This window comes from Lissotriton vulgaris, chromosome 11 (assembly GCF_964263255.1).
Source record: "Lissotriton vulgaris chromosome 11, aLisVul1.2, whole genome shotgun sequence".
Taxonomy (NCBI): domain Eukaryota; kingdom Metazoa; phylum Chordata; class Amphibia; order Caudata; family Salamandridae; genus Lissotriton; species Lissotriton vulgaris.
The window spans coordinates 161758388-161785123 of record NC_141699.1 but is presented as its reverse complement, the minus strand read 5'-3'; the positions used below and the strand labels follow the sequence as shown (position 1 = coordinate 161785123).

At 46.4% G+C, this 26736-nt stretch overlaps 1 protein-coding gene across 1 annotated transcript in view; it reads left to right on the top strand.

Moving 5' to 3' along the window:
• Positions 1-26736, top strand: part of PPTC7 (protein phosphatase targeting COQ7) — a 175081-nt gene that overhangs the window by 114998 nt on the left and 33347 nt on the right. The window contains exon 5 of the mRNA XM_086943019.1: positions 14453-14582. Coding sequence (XP_086799145.1) covers positions 14453-14582 — 130 coding nt within the window. The remainder of the gene's footprint in view (positions 1-14452; positions 14583-26736) is intronic.

Here is a 26736-nt window from a genome sequence, read left to right as displayed (position 1 = left end):
ACGATACCAGGACTGAGCTTCGGGTTTGTTATTGTGAATCTAAGGACCATCTTTGGGGTCTGTGAAAGTATTGCATGGTGAAGCCTAACAAACATCACCACATAATACTCCACCTTTCTACATTATAGGTCATTTGATGGTAATACCACAATTGGCAAGAAAAATGATTATTTAATCAATTAAAACAAACTAATATGGCCACTTCCGGCTGCTTCTTCTAAACTGCAAAGCAAACACAGAGATGATGTACAGAGTACTGAAACTTTTCAGACACTCATCCCCGGTCACAGATCTGGGTTGAATCCATCATCGTTCTTTAGCTCACTTCCCCACCTCAGTTCAGACCCAGCCATATGCAAATCAGTCTTGACCCTGTGCCTCATGGGAACAGTCCACACCGAACTGCAAAGCCAGGCGAAAACATCAAACAATTTCAATAAACTTTTTTTTTCACATGCAAACAATTTGCCACATGTGGTCAACAGGCCAGACAACCAAAACAGCGCAGTCCGAAAGCGACCATGAATACTTATAGGTCGATTGCAAACCAAAGGGGAGTATCTTGAACTGGTCATGGTCGGTCTACCTTTGCAGTTGCACATAAACAACTGGTCTTTCTTGTGCTGATTTCCTTTCAAGTCTCTCTAACTCTGAGCCAAGCACATGAATATATTGAGTTGTAAGATGTGCCTGCCACTGTAGTCTGCCTTCGCAGAGTTATTAGAGCACACCAGCGCATACAATAGACTGTCACCTTACAAAAGAACGAAACAATCGGCCAACTCCGCTGACTTGTCTCTGGCTCATTGCAGACGGCAGTGTCCCACATCTAAGACAGCAGAACTACCCCTCAGCTGCTATAGTCTGATAAACGATCTCTTGTTTATTGAAGACTGAAAGGTCCTTCACTTGCCAGTTCAGTTCATAAGGCTTTATTTCGGAACATAAAAACAATGTCCATAAAAGCACAGCAAATACAAGCAGGGTACATTCACCAGTAAAAGAACATGATATAAAAGTCCATATAAATAGTTAAAAAATCATACTTTTCCTGGCCCTAATCGCTTTCAGAAGAAAAGTAGCAGTAAAAAAGCAGATATCAACATGATTTAAATTAAAAAGCAGTTTCAGACTGAAAGGTCCTTCACTTGTCATTAACACCGGAACTGTGCATAGCTCCGCCGATTCATCTGTGGATAGGCTCTCACTTTAAAATATATTCCGGTTTCTTTTGACAGCATCCATTTCTCCAGCCCAGGGTGAAATCATGGGGGAGAGAGCCTAATGTAGATATATTTTGACGGTACAAGGAATTATGGAAGTTGGGAACTTTTGCAAAGGAAACCCTGGATGAGTCAACTGGCATGGACAGTGAATTCAGGAAATCATATGTAGTCTGGAAACTGGCATAGAGGGTTTCTTGCCAAGGGTGACATCTAGGCAGGAAATGCAAGAGACTAGGTCTCAAAGGTAATGGATTTCAGAACAACTGAGAACTTGTGTGAAAGACAGATTTCTCCATTGCCATGGATTCAAAAACCATGGTTGTGTGGATCAATAAGAATCTAGATCAGGAACACTACCCCAGGAGATGCGCAGAAGTGTTCTAAATACTGATTTTAAAGATTGCCAGAGTCACGTTAGTCATTTGGAAGATAACCAGGTACAATGACCCGGCATAAACACTACCTTGCCTACTAACTAATCCCCCTCCACAGAACACGGCGCAGGAAAACCATTTGACACTGTCCCAGTCACATAGATTAGGTCGGTTGGTGACCAGATCACCCTTCGCAAACTAGAAACACTTCTACAGCCTCATCATGCAAACTCAAATACCCAGCTTACTTGAAGACATGGAAATGTAAATTGACAAATTCCTTATCTTCACAGAGGGACTCAGTGAGACAAGTCCACAATCGCAAATCTGTGAACCAGTGTGAACCTAAAGTGCCAAGGCACTAAGGAATGAATTGGTGGATGCAGTAGTATAACAAAATACTCCAGATTGTATCAGAGACAGAAGTTCCATGGGCAAAACATTCAAGATTGTCACTTTCCATACACTGTGCATGCTTCAACATCAGACTGTACATTGGTAGCAGTCACAGAAGCCATAATCTAGGTATTCTGATTGCTGGGCTACTAATTAGGTCTCCTCTTTGGTGGATTCAGGAGCCATAACCTCAAAAGCTGCCAGCCAGCACCTCGTAATGTAAATCTTCAGCATACATTTATAGGACAATTACTGTGAGCCCAGGGCCAAAAGAATCAATTTTACATGCAGGCTTCACGCCTGGAAGGAAGGCTTTCATATGGGACTTCTGGAGCTCAAGAGCATTTTTTGGGGGACTCCGATATCATCTTCTGCTTCTCATCGGGCAGGTATCCTAGTGGGTAGCACTGCTGCTAAGTTTTATTTTAATGAGCAAGGTTGTCATCTTGCAACTCCGTTATGGGATTGGTTCTTTAAATGGTATTGTTCCTTATAGAGGTGAAGAATAATTTGAGATCAAGCTGCTGACCACAAATGCCCATGCATCACACAAGTGAAACACCGATCGCCAAGTACTACTGACAGACTGCAGGGGTTGTGGCCTTTCAGAACTGGATTTATTTTCCACAAAGGAACTGTTTGGATTTGGCCACTCTTCCATGGGCATAGAAGTAATCCTTGGCAGGAGACCGAGTCTAGGAGAGTAGGACTATTGCTGAAGCCAAAGTATAATTTCAGTTAATGTAGGAAAGCAGTGAACAGCATAACCAAGTAAAGGTATGAAAGCGCAGAGGGCCACTGGGCTGCTCAACAAAGCTACAGTTTTAAAGGCCACACGTGTCTTCTAGTGCCCATTGACACTTAACTCTTGTACACTCTGGGAAGAATGAAGTAGAGCTTGAGTAAGTCAGACACCCCTACAACACCAAGGACATTTGAAACTCACGAAAACCATCTTCTTCTTTGCCAATTAGTCCGCATGTAGCCAAGTGGCTTAGTCCTGCGCATGGAGATCCAGACTTCTCACCAAGCACCCCATTCCAAAATGTCGTACTGTGCAGGATTTGACTAGTTTTTATTCCTAACTCGTTTCTGGCCAGTTCCTCAGATGGAAAATCCAAATAATATGTTTTTGTAAAACAGATGTTTCCTTTTGCCAGCTTGGCTTTACAGTCTACAAGTGCAGTTTGCCTGTTGAGCGGTCACATTCATGCCTTATGGGACACGGCTGGCAAGAATCTTGCCAGAGGATCTTGGGGCTTTCCTGGCTCGGAGCATCGACCGGCAGGATGATTTTAAAATACATCAACTATGCAGACCTGGACACCACTGGTTGCATTGGCAGAGCTGTTTTGGTACCAGTGTTTTGCAGGCATGCTTGGATGAGGTTGACCATATTTTCTGGTAATGTCCAAGCATCCCTGATGGACATGCCTTTTGATAGTTCAAGACTCTTCAAAGAAAAGACAGACCCTGTGCAAAACAGTTAAAAGGCAGTAGGGCCACAGCACATGCCTTGGGGCTTTTGACTCCTGCAAAACAATTCCCCGATCACTTGTGCAGGTTAATGGACTATTCCCAGGGGCTGGCATTTGCAGGTTCTCGGGGACACCACCATATTGGCAGGGTTGGGGTACTGGGTCTCCTGTCAAAAGGCTTAACATTTCAGGAGGCGGCAAAAGCATCAGAACATCTTTCTACTAGCCAAGCACCTGGCAGAGATCTACTAGACCATGAGTGGTGGCTGCATTCTGAGGTGGCACAGGGCATATTTGATCAGTGATAGAGCTCTAGCTGAACCCATTCATCTCCGCCAAGAACATCCCAATGATTTTTGCACTTTGAAGTTTCAGCGAGTGCATTTGTTAGGAGAGTCATTCTGGCTGAAATTAAACATTTCCAACACTGCCTCCTCTTCTCAAAGTTCCGGAGAAGATCAAAAACAACCAGGCTTAAATCTTAAGTCCTCCTAATTTCCCTGGACTAGGCCAGGAGAGTGTGGTCCCCGGTACTTCGGAGCATGTGCATCTGTCCTCTGATCAGGCTACCACTTTGGGAAGACCTCCTATTGCAGCAGCAGGGCAGGGTCCTTCATCCAAACGTCTACATTTTACACCTCCATTCGTGGAGATTGGGCTGTGGCAATTGACTCCATTTGAGTTGCCGTCTGGCGCCCATTTGAAATTCATCAGTGCTGGACTCTGGGACAAGTTGTTGCCTGGAGTGGGCGCTCTTTCTTTGGCCCAGTAAGTTCCTGCAGTGGGCACTGTAAAATGAAAAGATTGTTTGCCAGCTTTCTGCATTTTCCAGGCCAGCTGTCCTGGATTATGGACCCTGTTGAGGTTTATAGTCCTTTGCATCAATATCTGCTACTTAACCTACCTAAAAATACCCCTTTGAGGGCCCGAGAACCTCCAGAAGGGCCAAGGCTGCTGCAACAACTTTGGCATGCGGGGTAGCTGTTGGTATTCCTGGGCAGTGACGTGGGTGCTGTGCATACCTTCATGTAGTACTTATTGGTCTAAGACCTCTTCTAGGCCTCCCTCCTCCTTTGGGAGGTACTGTTTTGGTATATATTCTAAATGTGAGCAATCTGTAGTTGGGACTAACCATCAGAATTACAAGTTCCTTTCCTTCGGTAATGCTGTTTCTAGTAGATACTCTAAAAGCAGATTCATCACTGCCTTACCACTTTTCGGTTCTACCGAGCAGCCTGTTTACTATCTTAAAAAGTCTATGTTGGAGATCAGACCTCTGTAACCAATAATTGTTTTATGCTCTCCGTCTAAGGGCACGAAAATGGAAAGAACAAGAAACTGATGGGGTGGCACTGAAATGTTGCCCCATCATTTTGGAAAGCCAATGCATTACCCTAAAGTAAGCGTAAAAATTGAGCGGGTTTACAGAGCAGATGCATAATAGTCTGGAGAAAAATGCAAGGGATTGTGATGTCAAATTAGAAAGAGTAGCTCAATTGCATCCTTTCTCCTACCAATAGTAACTTCACCAGGAGTCAACCTGCCAGTCTCAGGTTCTCAAACTATTTTCTGGTGAAACCACGCCCCATATGCAATCCAAAACAAATAAAAGATTGTACACATTTGAGGTGATTGCTTTTGTAATTGATGAATAAGGCAGTGTAAAGAAGTACTCCTTCCAGTTTAACGAAGGGAATTACATAAGGGTGTTTGGTTGGAGGCATACTTTGCTACTGCACTGCTTGCACAAACTCCTTTTTGGTCACATCATTTTGGCAAGCAGGGCCAGATCTTACTGACCTAATCTTAGCATCTATTTATTAGTAGTTGGAGAGTGTGGTGACATTTGGTTGGTTAAGATGGCAGACAGATAATTACTTTGTATTGTGTGAATGCCTCTTACATCTGTCAGAAGGAAACTTCTTTTCTCAAAGGAAGCTCTTTCCAAAATGGGCGATGTGGCATATATATGCGTTGTGATGACCTAGTGTATGCACATGATTCAGCAGTCATCTTTCAATTGAGTTTTTTGTGTCGATGCAATTCAAAGATGGCCTTTGTGAGGTGTAGGCATTGTAAAGTCATGGTGCACTTGAAAACACACCACCCGTTTTTCTTTTCACTCTTAACTGCCAATCAATCAATTGCAAAGCCTGTAGTTTGACATTTGTGTTCAAAGGCAAGACTGTTTGGAATTGCCAGTGCTTTTTGCTTTTATGCGGTGGGAGGTGGTGAGGATGTGTTTTCTTAGGTACAGTTCATTATACGAAAAGTCATGGCTGGAATGCTTGTGCTTGAATTACTAAGCCAGTTGTAATTACTTTGGGCTGCATCCATTATTTCACACACCTTCGTTTGGTCCTGCCATACGCAAATCAGTCTTGACCAGGCTCCAATGGGAACCATGCAGCCCAGACTGCCAGGTCATGTCCTACCTGAACAGGAACACAAGCAAACTAGGAACAGTTTCACCTTGATTAGGGCTCATCAGCCCGGTATAGCTTGGTTCCAGTTACGTTGTGCAGAGGACCCACATCTGGGCAGACCCATTTAACTTAGGGCCCCACATTGAAGTATGAAAAAAAGTGATGGATTGCATGCTCTAGTTTAATCTCAGCCACTTGTTTCGGGGCTGCATCCCAGTCCATTGTTATTTTAGTATAGTTGACAAGAATGCTCAAACCACCAGTTTGGCCCTGGTGCTTTACTGTCACATAAAGTGGTGAGACTAATACCTTGCATGAAACAAACTCCCTTCCTCTGCATTAAAAGGAAGCCCTGGGATTGTGTGTGGAAATCCATGAGGTTCCATGTCTACATCTCTAATACAGATGCTGGCTCAGCACTACAGTAGTTCTTGATGTATATAGGATCACTTTTAATCCTCATGGGGTCTAGTCCTTAAACTACCTTCACCATGCCTCATCTGGACATGGATCTAAGCACTTATCTAGTATGCCCATACTAGATGAGTATCTAGTACTTGCAGAAGGGGGGCAAGTACTCTAAGAATCTCTGGAGGATAGAATAGGTACACTAGCAGTCCGTTTCAAAATTAAAATAATGAAAAGGTAAAACAGACCTGACTAGGCTGTTGAATCTCCAATACGATTTCAGAGAGGGAGAGATCCAACCACATCATGCAGTAGACTTTGTAGTCGAACTGCATGGTAACCACAAGTACTAAAAACTTCAGTGACTGTTCTTCAGGGTAGTGCTCCCGATTTCAAGGGCCATTCTCAAGTTTGACTGTATCAGTGGTGTCATGATAGGAACATGCCTGTATTTTTCAGTGAACGCTGTATCATTCTGAAGACCACAAATGACTTCATACTTTTGGTTTGTCCCGAGAGAGAAAACTAGGGTGGCTTTATCTCCTCATCAGTGCTCAGCCTACATTTATTGCAGCCATAGACAGAGTTACTAAATATTGATCAAACAATGTTTGAGTAAAATACTCACTGGATTGTTAATTTGCTGTCTAATAGGTTGTTGCTTTTGGAATCTTACTTTTCCTTTTGTTATTGACTCCTCCCCATGTTCCAGATGCTCTGAGGCATTCTTTGGTCACATGAGCGCATGTCAATAAGTGTACACCAACGAGCACAATTTAAACTTCACCGGCACTACATAACACTGGCCCAGTATACCTCACCAATCACGTCTATCACAAACATTCCAGACACCTTTTCTTATCCAGCTCCTACTGTCACACATACGGAATACCACATCTGACGGTCAAGCTTTCTCCCACATTGATTCTAAAACATGTGACAACCTCCTGCTACAAACAAGAGCCACCTCCTCACTTCTTGAATTCAGCAACAAGCTGAAGACCTGACTTTTGATTAGTCACTCTAGGCCCTAAGTTTGGCTTGACTAGCATCTGCTTAGAGCCGGGATGCCCTCCCAGGTGATAGTGCGCTTTGCAAATCCGCATAGCAAAATATTCAGTCCATTGTTTTCAGCTGTGCCGGTACACTTGTGGCAGTGAGAATGTCATGTATTTGGATTTTGGTACTTATAGTTCGAGACATGTGGGCTGCTGAATTCATATCTGTGCATAGATCGCCGCCTAGTGTTGGGTCCGGATGATTGCATGTTGTTGTCCTGGAAGAGTCTTCGAAGTATCACGAGATAGGTGGCTCCTCCCTTGGACTACAGTGCGCATGGGCATCCTCTCCATCCTCAGATTGTTTTTTTCCGCCATTGGGTTCGGATGTACTTTCCTACACTCCAAGTTCGGAATTGACTAAATCTTCTTTAAGGCCAAAAGGCCTTCGGTTCCGTTGGTATTGTTTAGTGCTCGGTACCGAGACTCTTCAGAAACATTTATTGCATTCCGGTCGTCTAATCGGGCCGTGAGGCCTTCTCGACTCCACGTGGACCGACCGTCGATGGAACGAAGTCCATTTAAATACTGTCCGAAGTGCAACTCAAAGTTCCCGCACACTGATAAGCATCCCGTGTGCAACAAATACCTATCTCCGGACCACAAGGAAGATAGTTGCCTAGCTTGTGCCCAGTTCCGGTCGAAAAAGACTATCCGGAATCGACGGGCAGCAAGGCAAGAAATGCAGAGGTCGGCGCCAGAACCAGATAACATCTTTGACGATGAGGAAAAACTAGGTAGCACGGAAGAATCGGATCAAGACGTACGTCAATACTCTGAGCACGACTCCGAAAACTACTTCGAAGAAGACGAAGACATAGTCGATCTCGAAGAATACAATCAAGACAACATCGTATCTGTCGAAGACGACTCAGATAACGACGAGGTGCGAACCGGGAGTACACCTCCCCATATAGACACTACACCAATATCAGAGACTCAGGTCGAGGCATCGCCAGTGGGCCTTAGCCAAGATCAACATTTTCGTTCTACAGTCCCGCCATACAGACCGGCTAAGAACATATTCGAATAGTTCTGAGACACGCCCTATGGCACCGGTTCTATTGAATCCAAAACTCATCGACAACACAGTCTTCGGACCAAATATCGTCGATCCGAAAGTAGTTAAGCAAAAGGTCCTCGAGCTGAAGGCCGTAGTCCCAACACAACCTTCGAAGCCAAAGACCGTCGAGTCGACATCGAAAACAAGACCTGTCGAGTAGAGCTCGAAGCCAAAAGCCATCGAGTCCACCTTGCGGCACAAACAAGTCGATCCGATGCCAAAGCAAAGGCACGTCGAATCAACCTCTAAACCAAGGCACGTCGAATTGAGAAAACAAGACTCAAATATCGACAAAGGGAAAAACACTGTCGACTAAAGTAAAAGGCTGACGCCCAAAACTAACGTCGAACCGAAAGTGAAACCTACTGTGGACAACAAAGCGGTCGAGCCGAAGCACCTCGAACCGAAGAAAGGCATCGAGCCAAAACAACATACTCCTAAAACACCTAACGAGACTGTCGCAACCAAACCGCTCGGTCCGAAAAAGGTGGTGAAGCCAGCTGAACCGACAAAAAGGGTCGATAAACATCAGAGACCCATCCAACCACCAAAAGCGGTCGAAGCCAATAAACCTACAGACCCAAAATCAGGCAAACCAAAGGCTGCGGCACCGAAGGAAAGGACGGTGGAGGAAGAGCTTATTCACCCAGACCCCTCCACAGAGGACCAGTCCAAGCTATATATTGACCCATCAACTGGCAAAGTGACTTTGTACACAAAAAAGAAAAGGCCTCTGCCAATAGCAGGCTTTCCTAGAATACCACTCAAAAAGAAACGAGACTGTGCTACCTCTCCTATCCTTTTTTAACCTATCAATCCAGCCACGCCTACAACCCCATATGCCCCAACATCACCTGAACATAACCCAGATGAAGATCAGGATGCAGATGTGGGGTTTGGTTATCGACCAAACCCACCTGAAGACCCCGACCTACAGCCATGGGGTGCAGGAGGAGAACCAGATAATGAAGGGACTCTGCCCATTACAGAACCAGCAGTTTACCCAACTAAGCCATCACCCACTGAAGATACAGTGGCTTTCAATTCTTTACTTGATAGAGCAGCTACCTACCATAACGTAGATATGCACTCTGACGCTATTGAAGAAGACTTTCTCTTTGATACACTCACAACATCTGAGAGACATGTCAAAACACTCACCATGTTAAAGGGCGTCTTAAAACATGCACATGACATTTTTAAAGACACTGCTAGGGCACGGGTCATTAACCCTAGAATTGAAAAGAAATATAGGGCTGCACCTATTGATCCTACATACATAAAAGGGCAGCTACCCCTGGACTCCCTAGTGGTGTCCAACGCACGTAAGAGGGCTAACTCCCAGACTACCGGAGAGGCTGCTCCTCCAGACAAGGAGTCAAAAATCTTTGAGGCATCAGGCAAGAGAGTAGCAGCTCAAGCAGCAAACTCTTGGAGAATTGCCAATACACAGGCCTTGCTGGCCAGATACGACAGGGCGCATTATGACAGCTTAGAAGAAATTCTCCAACACTTACCTGACCCTTATAAACATCAGGCAGATGAACTAATACAAGAAGGGAAGCTCATCACCAATGCCTCAATTAAATGTGCTCTACACGCGGCTGATACAGCTGCCAGATCCATCAATACAAGCGTGCTGCTAAGGCGCCACGCATGGCTTCGCATATCAGGTTTTAAGAATGAAGTCCAATCCACTATTCTTAATCAGCCCATCAACCCAGACTTTTTATTTGGTCCAGCAGTTGACTCAATTCTGGACAGAATGAAAAAGGATGTGGAAACAGCGACGTCCATGGGAGCCCTCCAGTCCCAACAACACCGGGGCTCCTTTCGTCGCTCCAATTATAGAGGAGGAGCCAGAAGTAATACGTCACAGCAATCCTCCACCTACAAAGCTAACACGCAATCCACGTACAACAAAAACACCAACAGGGGTGGATACAGGGGCAATAACACCAAAGGAAGGGGTCGTGGTGGCAATGCAAATAGATCCTCCACTAACACCAAACAGTGACTTCTTGGCACTGCCCCCAGACCATATAACACCGGTCGGGGGAAGACTACAACAATTTCTGCCAATCTGGTTAAGTATCACAACAGACAAGTGGGTCAGGCAAATTATCCAACATGGCTATTGCCTAGAACTCACCTCAACCCCACCCAACATACCACCTGTGAACCGTCCAATGTCACAGGAACATATAACACTACTGCAGCAAGAGGTCATCAGTATGCTGCAAAAGGGGGCCATAGAACCAGTCCCACTACAACATCAGGGGACAGGGGTATACTCCCTATACTTCCTAATTCCAAAGAAGGACGGGTCTCTCAGACCAATATTGGACCTCAGGCCCCTCAACCTGTACATTTTGTCGGAGCATTTTCATATGCTCACTCTCCAGCAAGTCTTACCATTGCTCCGCAAGGGAGACTTTCTAGCAACTCTAGACCTCAAAGACGCATACTTTCATATACCAATACACCCTGCTCACAGAAAGTATCTCCGGTTCACCATACAGGGACAGCACTACCAGTTCAAAGTACTACCATTTGGTGTCACAACAGCTCCACGCGTCTTCACCAAATGTCTAGCTACAGTGGCGGCACATTTCAGAAGGCAACACATCCATGTGTACCCATATCTAGACGATTGGCTAATACACGTGCCATCGGCCCAGCAGTGTGCCAACCACATGTCAAAAACCATCCATCTCCTGCACAGTTTAGGCTTCTCGCTAAACTACCCAAAGTCGCATCTACAACCCTCCCATGTACAACAATACCTGGGAGCAACTATAGATACTGGCAGCAAAAGCATACCCCAATGCAGCACGCATCAAAAGCATGCAAGCACTAATCCAAAAATTCAGCCCCCAACACTCGCTACTAGCGCAAGTGTTTATGCAACTGATGGGCATGATGGCCTCGTGCATATTCATAGTCCCTCATGCCAGACTACACATGTGTCCTCCAAGAGTGCCTAGCAAGGCAGTGGAACCAGGCTCAAGGGCAATTACAGGACCTAGTGTTGGTGACCAGTCGGGCATATAACTATCTGCATTGGTGGAATCCACAAAACCTTTGCAAAGGACGACTGTTCCAAGAGCCTGTCCCACAAATAGTGTTAACAGCGGACGCATCCCAACTAGGATGGGGAGCCCATGTCCTACATTACACAGTACAGGGACTATGGACTGTACAACAAAAGAAGATGCACATCAACCTTCTGGAGCTGATGGCTATGTTTCTGGCTCTGAAAGCATTCAAGACACACTTATGCAGCAATACTGTGTGATCCGGACGGACAACATGACAGCTATGTATTGCATTCAAAAACAGGGAGGAACACACTCTCCACAGCTGTCGCACCTAGCTCAAGCAATGTAGAAGTGGGCCATTCAAACGAACATGTTTCTTATGGCAGAGCACCTCCAGGGCAAGGACAATCAAGGAGCTGACCTGCTCAGCAGGTACAGCCAACAAATGCACGAATGGGAGATTCACCCCAAAGTGCTCCAACCATTCTTCCGGAAGTGGGGACACCCGGAAATAGATCTGTTTGCCACAAGCGAAAACGCAAAATGCCAGTACTTTGCCGCCAGGTTCACACATCCACAGTCGCAAGGCAATGCGATATGGATGAACTGGTCAGGCAAATTTGCGTACGCTTTTCCCCCAGCTCCATTAATACCGCTAGTGGCACGCAAACTATGTCAACATTCACTAACGCTAATCCTAGTTGCTCCCACATGGGCAAGGCAAACATGGTACACGACGTTCCTAGAACTGTCAGTGGTGCCTCATCAAAGACTGAGACTACCACCCAATCTCCTAACTCAGAGCCATGGAGAAATCCAACATCCAGATCTGCAACAGCTGAACCTTGTAATCTGGATTCTGAAATCCTAGAGTTTGGATACCTGAACTTGCCCCCAGACTGTATGAACATTATCAAGGAGGCAAGAAAACCCACTACCAGGGCATGCTATGCAGCTAAGTGGAAACGTTTCGTCATTTACTGCAGTAACTATGATATAAACCCACTTGATGCTTCAACTCAAAACATCACTTGCTATCTCTTGCACCTACAGCGCTGCAATTTAGCCTACTCATCCATCAGAATACATTTAGCTGTGTTAGCAGCATATCTTCAAAACAGGCAACACCTTTCACTCTTAAGGGTGCCAGCAATTAAGGCGTTTATGGAAGGACTCAAGCGTGTAATTCCTCCAACACACCCACCTTCACCAGTCTGGAATCTGAACATATTTTTAACCAGACTTATGGGACCACCTTTTGAACCACTACACTCATGCGAAATACCATTTCTTACTTGGAAGGTGGCTTTCCTTATTGCCATTACTTCGCTTCGAAGAGTTAGTGAGCTGCAAGCCCTATAACTATTCAAGAGCCATTCATCCAAATGCATGCAAATAGAGTAGTTCTCAGAACAAACCCTAAATTCATGCCAAAGGCGGTATCCCATTTCCACATAAATCAAACAATCGAACTGCCAGTGTTCTTTCAAAATCCACAGACTGTAGCTGAAAGGGCCTTGCATACTCTAGATGTCAAAAGAGCTCTGCTATACTATATAGACAGAACTAAGGCGTTTCGAAAAACAAAACAGTTTGTTGCTTTCTCACCGCAACACAAGGGCAACCCTATTTCAAAATCAGGTATAGCCAGATGGATCGTTAAATGCATCCAAGTATGTTATTTAAAAGCCAAACACACCTTAACAGTTCCCCCTAGAGCGCATTCCACACGCAAGCTAGGGGCATCCATGGCTTTCCTGGGTAATATTCCTTTACACGAGATTTGTAAATCAGCCACGTTGTCAACCACACATACATTTACAAAACACTATTGTGTAGATGTACATTCAAAACAGCAAGCTGCTGTAGGACAGGCTGTTCTCAAAACTCTTTTCCAGACTGCTGCGACTGACACAGGTAGCCACCGCTAAGGGAGATACTGCTATACATTCTATGCACAGATATGAATTCAGCAGCCCACATGCCTCGAACGGAATATGCTACTTACCAGTATGCATCTGTTCTTGGCATGTAGGGCTGCTGACATTCATATCGCCCACCCACCTCCCCGGTGCCTGTCGCAGCCGCAGCATTCACTCTTAGCATGGACATCTCTTACTGTACTATACTCCATCTCTGCCACAATGGCGAAAAACAATCTGAGAATGGAGAGGATGCCCATGCGCACTGTAGTCCAAGGGAGGTGCCACCTATCTTGTGATACTTCAAAGACTCTTCCAGGACAACAACATGCAATCATCCGGACCCAACACTAGGCGTCGATCTATGCACAGATATGAATGTCAGCAGCCCTACATGCCAAGAACAGATGCATACTGGTAAGTAGCATATTCCTTTTCATCGCTTGCGCACATGGATTTAATATCTTTAGGACTGATACTAAAGCAGTGGATTGGAAGAAAATGTTTGCCCGTTCTTTGCTGGTACATTTATTCTGTTCCAGAGTGCCAGAGAAGTATCTTTTGGACAAAGCTGGATTCATTGCGTAACAAAGTATTTTTTCTTTCCCTCTTCTATGGCACAGAGTGATGGTGGAGGAATTCAAGTCACTGTATTGAATGACACATATAGTATCCAATATATATAGACTACCTCTATTTACTTTCTTAAGTAGGTATGGAGTTAATAACAGTATGTATATGTGTGTGTATATATATATTTACTGCGACAGTGTAATCGATGTTTTGGATGCAGTATTTTTGTCTGTCGATATGTGACCTCCGTATACAGACATATGATATTGCAGATGTAAAATCTGCATGTCAAGGCTTTGCACACAACTGGCGGACAGCAAAATGTAATACTGCTTTAACAGGGCAATTTTTCCTAAAGTATGTTCCTTTGTGTACATTTAGCAAAACCGGTGTTTACCTCTACTTTGATCCAGTGTTAGGACCTGTATCAATCGATATGGTAGTTATGTATCAGAATAATTTTGCTCTTTTTCTTCTTTCACTGTAGAAAACAAACTATGAGAGTATACAGCAGACAGCACGAAGCATTGCAGAACAAGCACATGAGTTGGCCTATGACCCCAATTACATGTCACCTTTTGCACAGTTTGCATGTGACAATGGATTGAATGTGAGAGGTATGTCTTTGCATGTTAATCTCAAATGCTACATATGCGAATTAAAGTAAAAAGCCTAACTTATAAAGTCATGTCTAGTATTGGTGGCTATGTAGAACGACTTAGAAATGGTGTGCTATTTTACTTCGGTTTGGCTTGGACTAATTGATTGTTTTACTGTAAAGACTCCATTTCTATTAAAGAGACTATCTAGCAGTTTATAAGCCTTCTACTCTGCCTTTCTAATGGTTTTGATTAGTCCCTTTCCTTTTTAAAACATTTATTAGGTCTCATGTGCTGCTCGCCTTGGCGAGATCTATAGTAGTTAGTTTTGCGTCCCGCTTCTTTGGAAGCGGGGTTTGTGTCCGCTGTGTCTCCCTTAGGCCCCGCCCACCCAGACAGGAGATTTAGCTCACGCACGCCGTATCTTCCAGACACGCGTACCGGAGGCTGCTTCGCCATGTTCACTTCTCGCTACAGCTGCCTGCTACGTAAAAAAGGTAACCGGAAGCTGCTTCTTAGTGTTTCCTAATTGCTGGAGTACATCGCGCCTCAGGTGCCTGCCTGTGCCCTGATCCATTACCTCATGTAGAGTAGCGTGTCTGGTTTTGTAATAGTAAAGCGCATCTCTAATATTTTTACTGGAAGGGACCTGCCATGAAAGTTTCCTGTTTTATATCCCGTGCACTGGTTTCACATCTTTCGCTAATGCATTTCCTACAGCTTGTGAATTGTGTGCGGTCTCCCTCCCCTCTGTCTCACCCTCAGATCCCGCCCACAGCGCAGAATGTACTCCTCGACATTCTACCCAGGAAATCCTAGCAACATTCGCTCTATGGTTTCTGTCAAACACACAGCCACATCACAAGCTGTCCGTCTCGTGCAAGGAACGCCCGCTGTCCAGCACCACAGCTCGCCATGTGCAGGAGGAAAAGCTGTAAATTCTGCACTCTGGTTACCCCTGTGTTGCAACCGTGCTTTCATGTATGTGCACGGTACTCCGGCGACATTGACAACATTTTATCGCTTGTGTCCCCTGACACGGGTTAATATTTGAATAACTATAACCTCATACATGCCAAGGATTGTGACCTGCTCCATGCCTTCACACAGGCAGGGTACAAATACTGGATTCCAGGTGGAGCCGCTCTGAAGTGTTGCTTCTGGATCACTTTGCTCTCCTCTTCAGAATTTACGCAGTCTATTCATCCTAAGCAAGTGACGTCAAGGCACCCTTCCATCACCTTAGTAATGCTAGGCAACCTAGAACCAAAGGACCCAGACGCAAGCCATGGTGTCCAGCATAGAGGGCACAAGAAGACTCCATGGTTACTCACCTACAGCACTATCCCAATTGAAGGGTGGGCACAAGTGTCCGTAACTCACCATGACAATTCTTGATTTTGGATATCTGTCCCAGCAGCCCAACACTTTCTGAAAATATCCAGGATTTGAAAGAGTCTTGGATGTGGTTGCACATAATCCCCATGCTAATTCCCCCAGTGATCCTCTCTCAAGCCAGATTACTTCTCAGGGTGACAGGGAAGTCTTTTGAAACAAAACATGTGTGCTGGCACTAGCTGTGCTCTGTCATAACACCCATCAAATGCCCTCAATCACCCACTCTTTGCAGCACTGCCTATGCCGGATTCCATCAGATTCTGAACAAGGCCTGTCAGGGTAAATATAGGTGTCCCTTCACAGCATATATCACAACAAGACCAGGGCCACTGGCATTAGGTGGCATGGGAGGATCAAATTATGCTGCAGGTTTGACTAGATTGTGCGGCAAAGAAAGGTCAAATATGCAGTGTAATGCGGCACATTTTGTGACACTAATACATAATTTTGTAATTTTTTGGTCGCTGCGATACACCACCTACATCCACTCTACACCAAACCGCATAAGAAAAACACATTGCCATTAACAACGCAAATAAGTCTAACTCTATCAAATGCGAGACCTATTGCATTGTAAAAGCTTGTTTTAAGAGTAGTGGTATCCTTGTATAAGCTTCCCTCCCCATGACACACTTTCAACCATTGTTCAAATAATCACTTCTTTATCCATTTTGGGACTACCTTAATTCTTTCAATGTTTTTCGTCATTCAGCGTTGCAGGTTTTATAATGTTAGATATCCAATTAGTTAAAAAAAAATGTAATCAGTGCTGAAACTCCTCTAGTCTTTAAGAACCGTCTGGGAGAGAATCGGTACCAAAGCTGGGCCATCCACTGCAAAGTGCTGGCATCAAGTTGGCCAAATCTTTTAGTACCGGTCCTAGTGTTTCCTCCAATGCACCTCTGTTTAGGAGCGTGAACCATTTGTTTGCAAGTACATCCTAGAAGGAAAGAAGCAAGTCAAAAGATCGGAGGTATGGAATTACCATTTCAGGTCTAGACAAGGTGGCATACAGGAATGATTATGCCTTTAATCTCCACAGAATAATATGGTAAGCAGGTGGTGCTAGATCAGGCTCTCAGATACAAAGTCATTATGGATATTGTTTGGACTATGACTTTTCACTTACATTACATGTCATTTTTTTATTGTACATAGCCACTATCATTTATCTAACTTGGGTCGAGGTGCCTTTCCTGAAAGAGATGCCGGTGCTTTGGCATGTGGTTTAGAACATATTTGATAATGTAATAAAACAGGTACTCGTATGTCTCTATCTTATTTCCAACCTATGGGTACCTTGCGCAACCAAGAGCTGTGACTAGTAATTGCTGATCTAAACAGTTAATTATGAGCTTTGTGTACATATTGCTTGTACGCTGTTATGCAAGATTACTTTAACAGAGTCATACTTTCAGAAGTTGTGTTGCGCTGCCCCTCACCCCTCCATATTCATGGGTTGAGAACCTGGAACTTGAGGTTCGAGGCATGTGGGCTGCTAAATTCATATCTTTGCATTAGATCGCCACCTAGTGTTGGGTCCGGATGATCGCACATTGTTGTCCTGGAAGAGTCTTCGAAGTATCCTGAGATGGGTGGCTCCTCCCCTGGACTACAGTGCGCATGGGCATCGGCTCCATCCCCAGATTGTTTTTTTCCGCCATTGGGTTCGGATGCGGTCTCGACGTCTCTCCGTCGGAACCGAAATAACATCATTTTTCACGGCCAAAAGGCTTTGGGTTCTTCACGTCGGTATTGTTTGCGTACGGTCTCGAGTTTCTTCCGTCTCCCGGAGCCGGAATCACCGGAGTTTCTTACAACTCTTCGGACGTCGAGGCCTTCTCATCGCGACTCGACACTAAGTTCCCAACATGGAGCGGAGTCCGTTTAAACTCTGTCCGCTCTGTGGGTCCAAATACCCACATATAGACGTACACCCGGTATGTAATAAGTGCCTTTCGCCAGACCATGACGAAGGAAGTTGCCGGGCCTGTGCGAAGTTCAGGTCGAAGAAGACTCTCACGATTCGGCGCGCGGTGCGCCTTGTGGCCAAGCAAGCGGCCCCGGATCCAGATAACATCTTCGGCGACCAAGAAGAAGAGGACCAGAGCCATCATCTTCAAATCTCCCCGCCTGAGACGGAGGTCGAGGCCGATCCGGAATATGACGACGACGGAGTCGTGGGTCAGGGCCTTGAATACGTCGACGAGGTAGGGGACGACGCCATGGTTTATGGGGCCGAGGAAGATAGCTCAGAGGACGAGCTATGCCCCGAAGTTGAAGAACATCACGAGGGGGTCGCGGGATCGCCTGTCGGCCTTACCCAAGACCCTGTAGCGCAAGCCACGGCCCCGCCTGTCGGCCCGGCCACGGACATACTTGCTGCGCCTAGGGTTTCGAAACCGAAACTGAAAGCAACGGTCTCGACTACACCTAAAATGGCCGACCCGAAACCGAAACCGAAAGTGAAGGACTCGAACGTCCCTAAGATGGCGGTCGCAACGGCGAAAACAAGTAAGACGACGGCCTCATCGACTCCGTCGACCTCCGGTCCGCAGAAGTCGAAGAAACACGGCGATTCCACAGGGTCGAAATCGGCGCCAGAGGAGAAATCCTCTAAGAAAAGTGGCACGCACAAGACAAGCGCGCCGGCGCCGGCGAAGCCTGCTAAAGCAACCGACACAGCACCGGCTCCAAAGGGGACATCTGCGCATCGCTCCAAGGACTCGGGGTCGGCGCCGTCCATCCCTCTAAAAGACCTCCGGAACGTCGCATCCGAGGGCAAGGCCACCCCGTAGGTGCCAAAGTCATCGGTCACCGACGCATCTCTCGTGGCGGCTTCGCTACAAAGAATTAAGGACAAGGTTCTTTCCTCGTCGACGCCAACGCCATCGACGCAGAAGGCGGCAGATGTCCCGGACAAGCCGGCAAGCAAGCTCCTCTTCCTTCTACCTCCAAAGGTGGTGCCAAAGGCTTTTTCCTCTAAATCGACGCCAAAGAAGTCGGATTCTTCTACGGCGGGGACATCTTCAGGTCAGGTGATCGACCCCGAAGAGGATTCGGAGTGTTTTATAGATGCGGACACGGGGAAGTTGACCCTTTACAAGAGAAAGATCACTTCGCAGCCGGTGGAATCCTACGTCATTCCTCTAAAGAAGAAGAAGTTTCCACAGGACGCCCCGGTCCTCATGGAACCTATTCTACCTCCTCAGGGAAGGAGCCCAACACCGTCTCCAGACCACTCTGACAGTGGGGACTATGGTGAAGATGAACAATACACGTTCCCAGTAAATGAACCTGATGCACAGCCAGATTCTTATTATGGCATTGGGGACCAAGGCAACCAAGATGTGGGGCAAGAGCCACAGTCCTTCAGTACACGTGCATCCCCTACGGAGGATTCTGCAGGTTTTCATGCACTAATTGAGAGGGCAGCTGCTAATCATGATGTGGACATGCATGCTGACCCAGTTGAGGAAGACTTTCTATTCGACACATTTTCAGTTTCGGAAAGAAATGTAAAGACACTGCCTATGCTCAAAGGGGTCCTCAAGCACGCTGCGGACATCTTTAAAGAGCCTACCAGGGCGAGGGTGGTCAACCCACGTATTGAAAAAAAGTACAGACCAGCGCCTGCAGACCCTGCATACATTCGAGGACAGTTGCCGCTTGACTCCTTGGTGGTAGCAAACGCACGCAAGAGGGCCAACTCCCAAACAACGGGTGAAGCTCCTCCCCCGGATAAGGAGTCCAAAGTGCTAGAGGCAGGGGGCAAAAGAGTGGCTGCACAGGCTGCCAATTTCTGGCGTATTGCAAATACACAGGCACTACTGGCACGTTATGATCGTTCACATTACGACACACTAGAGCAGATTGTAGAACACCTGCCTCCGCAGTTTCAAGAGGGCACCAAGATGCTTATACAAGAGGGACAACTGATCTCCAACGCGGCCATAAAGTGCGCACTTGATGTCGCGGACACAGCCGCTAGGGCCGTTAACACCAGTGTCATGCTCAGAAGACAGGCTTGGCTCCGCATATCGGGGTTCAAACCTGACATTCAAACAACCATACTTAATCAACCAGTCAATCCGGATAGACTGTTTGGTCCAGATGTTGACACCACCCTGGAAAAGATTAAAAAGGACACTGAAACTGCTAAATCGATGGGGGCCCTACAATCTCAGCAGTTTCGGGGCAATAATTTTCGTCGCTCAGGTGCCCGTGGAGTCACCAGAGGACAGATGGGTCAACAGTCGCAGTTCCCTAGAGGTGGACCACAGTCCTCGTACCCCAAACAGAACAAGAGGGGCTACAGGGGAAACAGCAACAAAGGACGTGGCAAAGGAGGCAACAATTCACGCTCCTCTGCCCCAAGCAACCAGTGACTCTCTGTCACTGCCCCCCGACCATTTAACACCTGTCGGGGGGAGAATACAGCAGTTCCTGCCCGTCTGGACCAACATCACCACAGACAGGTGGGTGCGACAGCTTATCCAGTACGGTTATTGTCTAGAGTTAAAGTCCACTCCACCCAACATTCCACCAAGGCAAAGACCTATGTCAGCAGAGCACTTGCACTTATTGCAGCAAGAAGTGTTGGTAATGCTGCAAAAAGGGGCAATCGAGCTCGTGCCAGTGGGGGAAGAAGGCACAGGGGTTTATTCCCTGTACTTCCTCATTCCAAAGAAGGATGGATCTCTACGGCCAATTCTGGATCTCCGTCCCCTCAATCTGTACATACTGTCAGAGCATTTCCACATGCTTACACTGCAACAGATTCTTCCTATGTTAAACAAAGGAGACTTCTTAGCAACCTTAGATCTCAAGGATGCTTATTTCCACATTCCGTTACATCCGTCCCACAGGAAGTACCTCAGGTTCACTATCCAGGGCACGCATTATCAGTTCAAAGTCCTACCCTTCGGAGTCACAACTGCCCCAAGGGTCTTTACCAAGTGTCTGGCGACTGTAGCAGCGCACCTCAGGAGGCAGAACATCCATGTCTACCCCTACCTCGACGACTGGCTCGTTCAAGCCAGATCGGAACAGCAGTGCGCCGCGGACATGTCGACTACCATTCACCTCCTTCACGACCTGGGTTTCTCGTTGAATTACCCGAAGTCACACCTTCAGCCGGCACACGTCCGGCAGTTTCTGGGTGCGACAATCAATACCCTGACGGCCTCGGCACAACCAAACCAGGTCAGGATAGACGGCATACAGTCTTTAATCCAGAAGTTCAGACCGGGACACTCACTTCCAGCAAGAGTGTTCATGCAGTTGATAGGCATGATGGCCTCCTGCATCTTCATAGTCCCTCACGCACGGTTGCATATGCGCCCGCTCCAGGAGTGCTTAGCAAATCAGTGGACACAGGCTCAGGGACAATTAACAGACCTAGTGTTGGTTACCAGTCGGGCATACAACTCTCTGCATTGGTGGACTCCACACAACCTTTGCAAGGGCCGACTGTTCCAGGAGCCAGTGCCACAGGTTATCCTGACAACGGACGCATCTCTCCAGGGATGGGGAGCACACCTGCTAACTTACACAGTGCAGGGACTATGGACGACGCAGCAACAGAAGATGCACATCAACTATCTAGAACTGATGGCGATCTTCATGGCGCTCAAGTCCTTCATTGTACATCTGTGCAACAAGGTGGTGTTAGTCCGGACGGACAACATGACCGCGATGTACTACATCCAAAAACAGGGAGGCACCCACTCACCACAGCTGTCTCACCTGGCTCAGAGCATGTGGAAGTGGGCCATTCAGAGGAACATCTTCCTCATGGCAGAACACCTCCCGGGGAAGGACAATCAGATGGCGGATCTGCTCAGCAGATACAGTCATCAAATGCACGAGTGGGAGATACATCCATCGGTACTCCAGCCGTACTTCCAAAGGTGGGGGCGTCCAGACATAGACCTGTTCGCCACAAGGGAGAACGCAAAATGCCAAAGCTTCGCCGCCAGGTTCCCACACCCCCAATCGCAGGGCAATGCGATATGGATGAACTGGTCAGGCAAATTTGCTTACGCTTTTCCCCCGACACCCCTGATACCACTGGTGGCGAGGAAACTACGGCAACACTCCATGACACTCATCCTAGTTGCTCCAACGTGGGCGCGCCAGGCATGGTACACCACGTTCCTCGAGCTCTCAGTGGTCCCGCATCAAAGACTGCGCCTCACGCCCAGACTTCTGACGCAGAACCATGGAGAAATTCAGCATCCAGATCCGCAACAGCTCAACCTAGCGATCTGGCTCCTGAAGTCTTAGAGTTTGGATACCTGAACCTACCTCCTGAATGCATGAACATCATCAAGGAGGCAAGGAAGCCGTCAACCAGAGCATGCTATGCCGCAAAATGGAAGCGTTTTGTCATTTACTGTGCAGACAATGACATAAACCCGCTAGATGCATCTATCCCTAACATCATTTGCTATCTGTTACACCTTTACAAGTGCAAACTAGCGTACACTTCTATTCGGATACATCTATCCGCCATCGCAGCTTACCTTCAAAATAGGCAGCATCTCTCAGTCTTCAGGGTGCCTGCCATTAAAGCGTTTCTTGAAGGACTGAAACGAGTCATTCCCCCAAGAACACCGCCAGCTCCCGTGTGGAACCTCAATGTGGTCCTCACCAGGCTGATGGGACCACCGTTTGAGCCAATGCACTCGTGCGAACTGCAATTCCTAACGTGGAAAGTTGCTTTCCTAATTGCCATTACGTCACTAAGACGCGTAAGTGAGTTGCAAGCACTCACGATACAAGAGCCTTTCATCCAGATTCATCCAAATAGGGTGGTACTACGTACTAACCCCAAATTCCTTCCAAAGGTGGTGTCACATTTTCATCTCAACCAAACTATCGATTTGCCTGCATTCTTCCAGAACCCACAAACAGTGGCGGAAAGGATGCTCCATACCTTGGACGTACGGAGGGCATTGATGTACTACATAGACAGGACACAACACTTTAGGAAGACAAAACAACTCTTTGTTGCCTTCTCACCACAACACAAAGGCAACCCAATTTCCAAAGCAGGAATAGCCAGATGGATTGTTAAGTGCATCCAAATCTGTTATCATAAAGCCAAGCGCACTTTAACAATACCCCCAAAGGCACATTCCACACGCAAGTTGGGGGCATCCATGGCTTTCCTGGGAAACATTCCTCTAGAGGATATTTGCAGAGCAGCCACGTGGGTTACACCACATACCTTTACAAAACACTACTGTGTTGATGTACATTCCAAACAGCAAGCGGCTGTAGGGCAGGCTGTTCTCAAGACACTTTTTCAGGTTTCTGCAGCTGGCACGGGCAACCGCCGCTGATGGAGGGACTGCTATGTATTCTATGCAAAGATATGAATTTAGCAGCCCACATGCCTCGAACTGAATATGCTACTTACTAGTATGCATCTGTTCTTGGCATGTAGGGCTGCTAACATTCATATCGCCCACCCTCTTCCCCGGTGCCTGTCGCAGCTGCAGATATACTATTGTATTTAATCATTAGCATGGACATCCTTTACACTTGCCACTCCATCCTCTGCCACAATGGCTAAAAACAATCTGGGGATGGAGCCGATGCCCATGCGCACTGTAGTCCAGGGGAGGAGCCACCCATCTCAGGATACTTCGAAGACTCTTCCAGGACAACAATGTGCGATCATCCGGACCCAACACTAGGTGGCGATCTAATGCAAAGATATGAATGTTAGCAGCCCTACATGCCAAGAACAGATGCATACTAGTAAGTAGCATATTCATTTTGCAACCAGTATTTCCACAACTGATGATCCTTGCCTACACTTCTTTATTTTATAGCTGTTTTCCCCCATTTCTTCATTTTCGCCAACTGGTACCCTAGTGCGCTACTTTGAAGCCATGCATGAAAAGGCAACAAGCCGTTTATAGCAGCTGACGCATGTGCTTACTCTGTTAGCTGTCAAAAATACATCTCATGCATGCCTCCCCTTTCCTGCTTGGGTAAGAGGTCTTGCAAGATGTTTGACATGCATGCAGAAAAGGTGACCTGTGCTTCAAAACATTTTAGATTTAGTTTTTTTGGGTCTAATTTGGATTAAAATATCTGATAGACTCCCCACAGATTCCTTAACATAAAATTATCCCCGGGCGCCTAACTGGATCCGGAAAGTTTTCAGAAGCAGTACCCCTGCTCACCGGTAGGTGGCAACGTTCGGCTCAGCATGGCATCATTGGCAACATCCGCACCGGAAGTCATGTCTGCAGTGCCACCTAGGTGTGCTGACATCTGTTCTTTTCTTTCCGTGCCAGTCAGCGCAGATCCGGGAAGAGCTACTCCTTTTTCACTTTTTTGGCAAAGATGCGGGAGGGGTCACATTACAAAGGTGGCAGACCTTTGAAGTTTCCCTCTAAGAGCACTGGCCCATCCTGAAGCATGACACCTCTGCCCAGGATGTCCATTGTTTTTGGCCCTAGAGCAGGGGCAGGGGCTCTCCACCCAGAGGTCCAGAAACATGTCTGGTGGTTGCTGGCTGCCTACAGCCGGTCAGAGACCACACTAGGGTTGGTAAGGATTCCGGTGGCACCTCTGAGGTGCCCTCTGTGTACATGGTACAATAAATCCCACACTGGCATCAGTGGGGATTTATTGAAAGGAGTAGTTTGGTACCAAACATTCAGTAAAGCCATCCTGGTGCTCTCTAACTCTAGTTGTCCATGTGCTCTCTATGGCTTCTCTGGCACTTAGGAAATGGGGCCCAGTATTGTAGGGGCAGATCTACTAATGCCCTGCCTTAGGGCTGTGAGGCCTACCAGAGGGGCGACTTACCTATGCTGTCAGGCAGTGGTAGCTTTGTCATTTTCTCCCTCACAGGCTGCAAGGGCGCAGTGGCATTGTCCCAGTGAAAGGGGGGTCCCCTTGTACCCTCTTCAGTCCCCGAGCCCTAGGTACCCAGGGCACCATTTACTAGGGACTTACAGTGGGCAGAAGCACCAATTGGGGTTTGTTTTAGGGAAGGAGCGCTGGCAAAGCTGACCTGGTTGATAGGGACCCTGTCCACTACATTTGAAACCACATCCAAACCAGGCAAAATGTGGGGCTAAACATGCAAAATAGGTCATTTCTCACAGCAGTTTATAACACTTGATTACACCTTTGCTGGATGATTTGTCTTATGCAGGATATCGGCATTGTATTTGAGGTCCAACCATCTTCTGTTACCTTGAAGGACTTTAGGGCTACAGATGTGAAGGGTTTGTAGCTGTAATGGTAATAAATCACTGCTATGCAATTGTGAATTCAAGTGTTGAAGCCAGATATGGCAGGACTGTGCGTTGTGAGTTTAACTTCAACCCAGCACTATTTTTGAAATAGAAAGCTTACATACAGGAACATAAATGTCTGTCTTGTATGGTAATGTTGAAAGGTAGGACCTATAGTAATACATTTTTTTATAAAGTAAAAAAGCATTGGCTAAGACGATAGCCCCCCCTTATAATGCAAGTGCCAAGGAAAAGAAAAAATGCATTTGAAAATACTGTAGGAAAAGCTTAAGGTTCTCTACTGAACTTTAAGTTCAATATTTTTAATGTTTATGGGCCACATGGTTTGCTCTCCAAAGTTCATACGAAGCCTATTGCATGCAATCCAGTTTGAAAATACCACCAAATTAGTTGCAGGTATTTTTAAAGACCATAACAGCTGTCTAAGGAATTGTCAGTGTTTAAAGGAAACATTTGCCATTTACTTTATTCACAAGTTGTAAATGAAAGTAATGCTCTGGCTGTTTGGTTCTCTGCAGAAGCCATGGGGGGCATATTCAGTAATTTCCGGGAGAAGAGACTGCTTCTTTACAGTCTATCGGAGTAAACTGTCCGCCTCATGTGTAGGCTGAGTGATTGCAACTGCCTGCCTCTTCACCTGTACCATAAATACTGCCTAAGTGTGGGACACGCACAAGACTTTCATGTAACATGTGGAAGGTGGGAGATACAAGATCACCAATTCGATAAAGTCTTCTCTTTAGCCAAACCTGTGAGATAGTACCTATCTATTGCTGTGCTTTAATTGGTGACCTTGGGGGAAGGGAGCAACACAAAGCATGGAGGGGTTAGGGCTGCTGGAAGGTGCACATGGAGTGAGCAAGAAAACACATGCAGATAATGGAGCGTACACAGAAAGAAAGTTGTTACCTGCTGTGAGCCGTTGAAGGTAAATTTTAATTCAGTCAAAAGTCTATTACATGAGCTGTGCCTCATGGGCAGGGGGTGAGGAAAACCATTAAATAAGAACCAAGCAAACTAGATTGACAAGAAAGCCATCAAATGATGAGCAGTCTTCTAACCCAAGCCTACAAAGTATTAGTATTGTCAATAATAGGCAGTTATCTATGGGTGAGACCTAAATTATGGTACATTCCATATGATGGATACTTCTTACCTGCAAATGCCTCACCTCTTGAATCTCCTCCAGTTGCCATGCTGGATCCGTAAAGTCCAAATAGCTCTCCGGCGCTGCTAAGTGATACTTAACCATGCATCAGCGCTAGGCACTGCACCAGACATGATCTCACCAGAGCCATAGATGTTCCACCCTGTGCACCAATGTCAAGCCCTTTTTTTATGTCCTTCTTTTTCCCCCTGTGCCCTTTGACGCAGATTCTGAGTGCTCTTTTCAGAACTGTCCACACAAAAGTCGAAAAATTACAATGTGAGCAGGTGGTCCCCAGGAAATCCGGGGTTAAGCCTGTCCTGCCATCAGCAGATGTCCA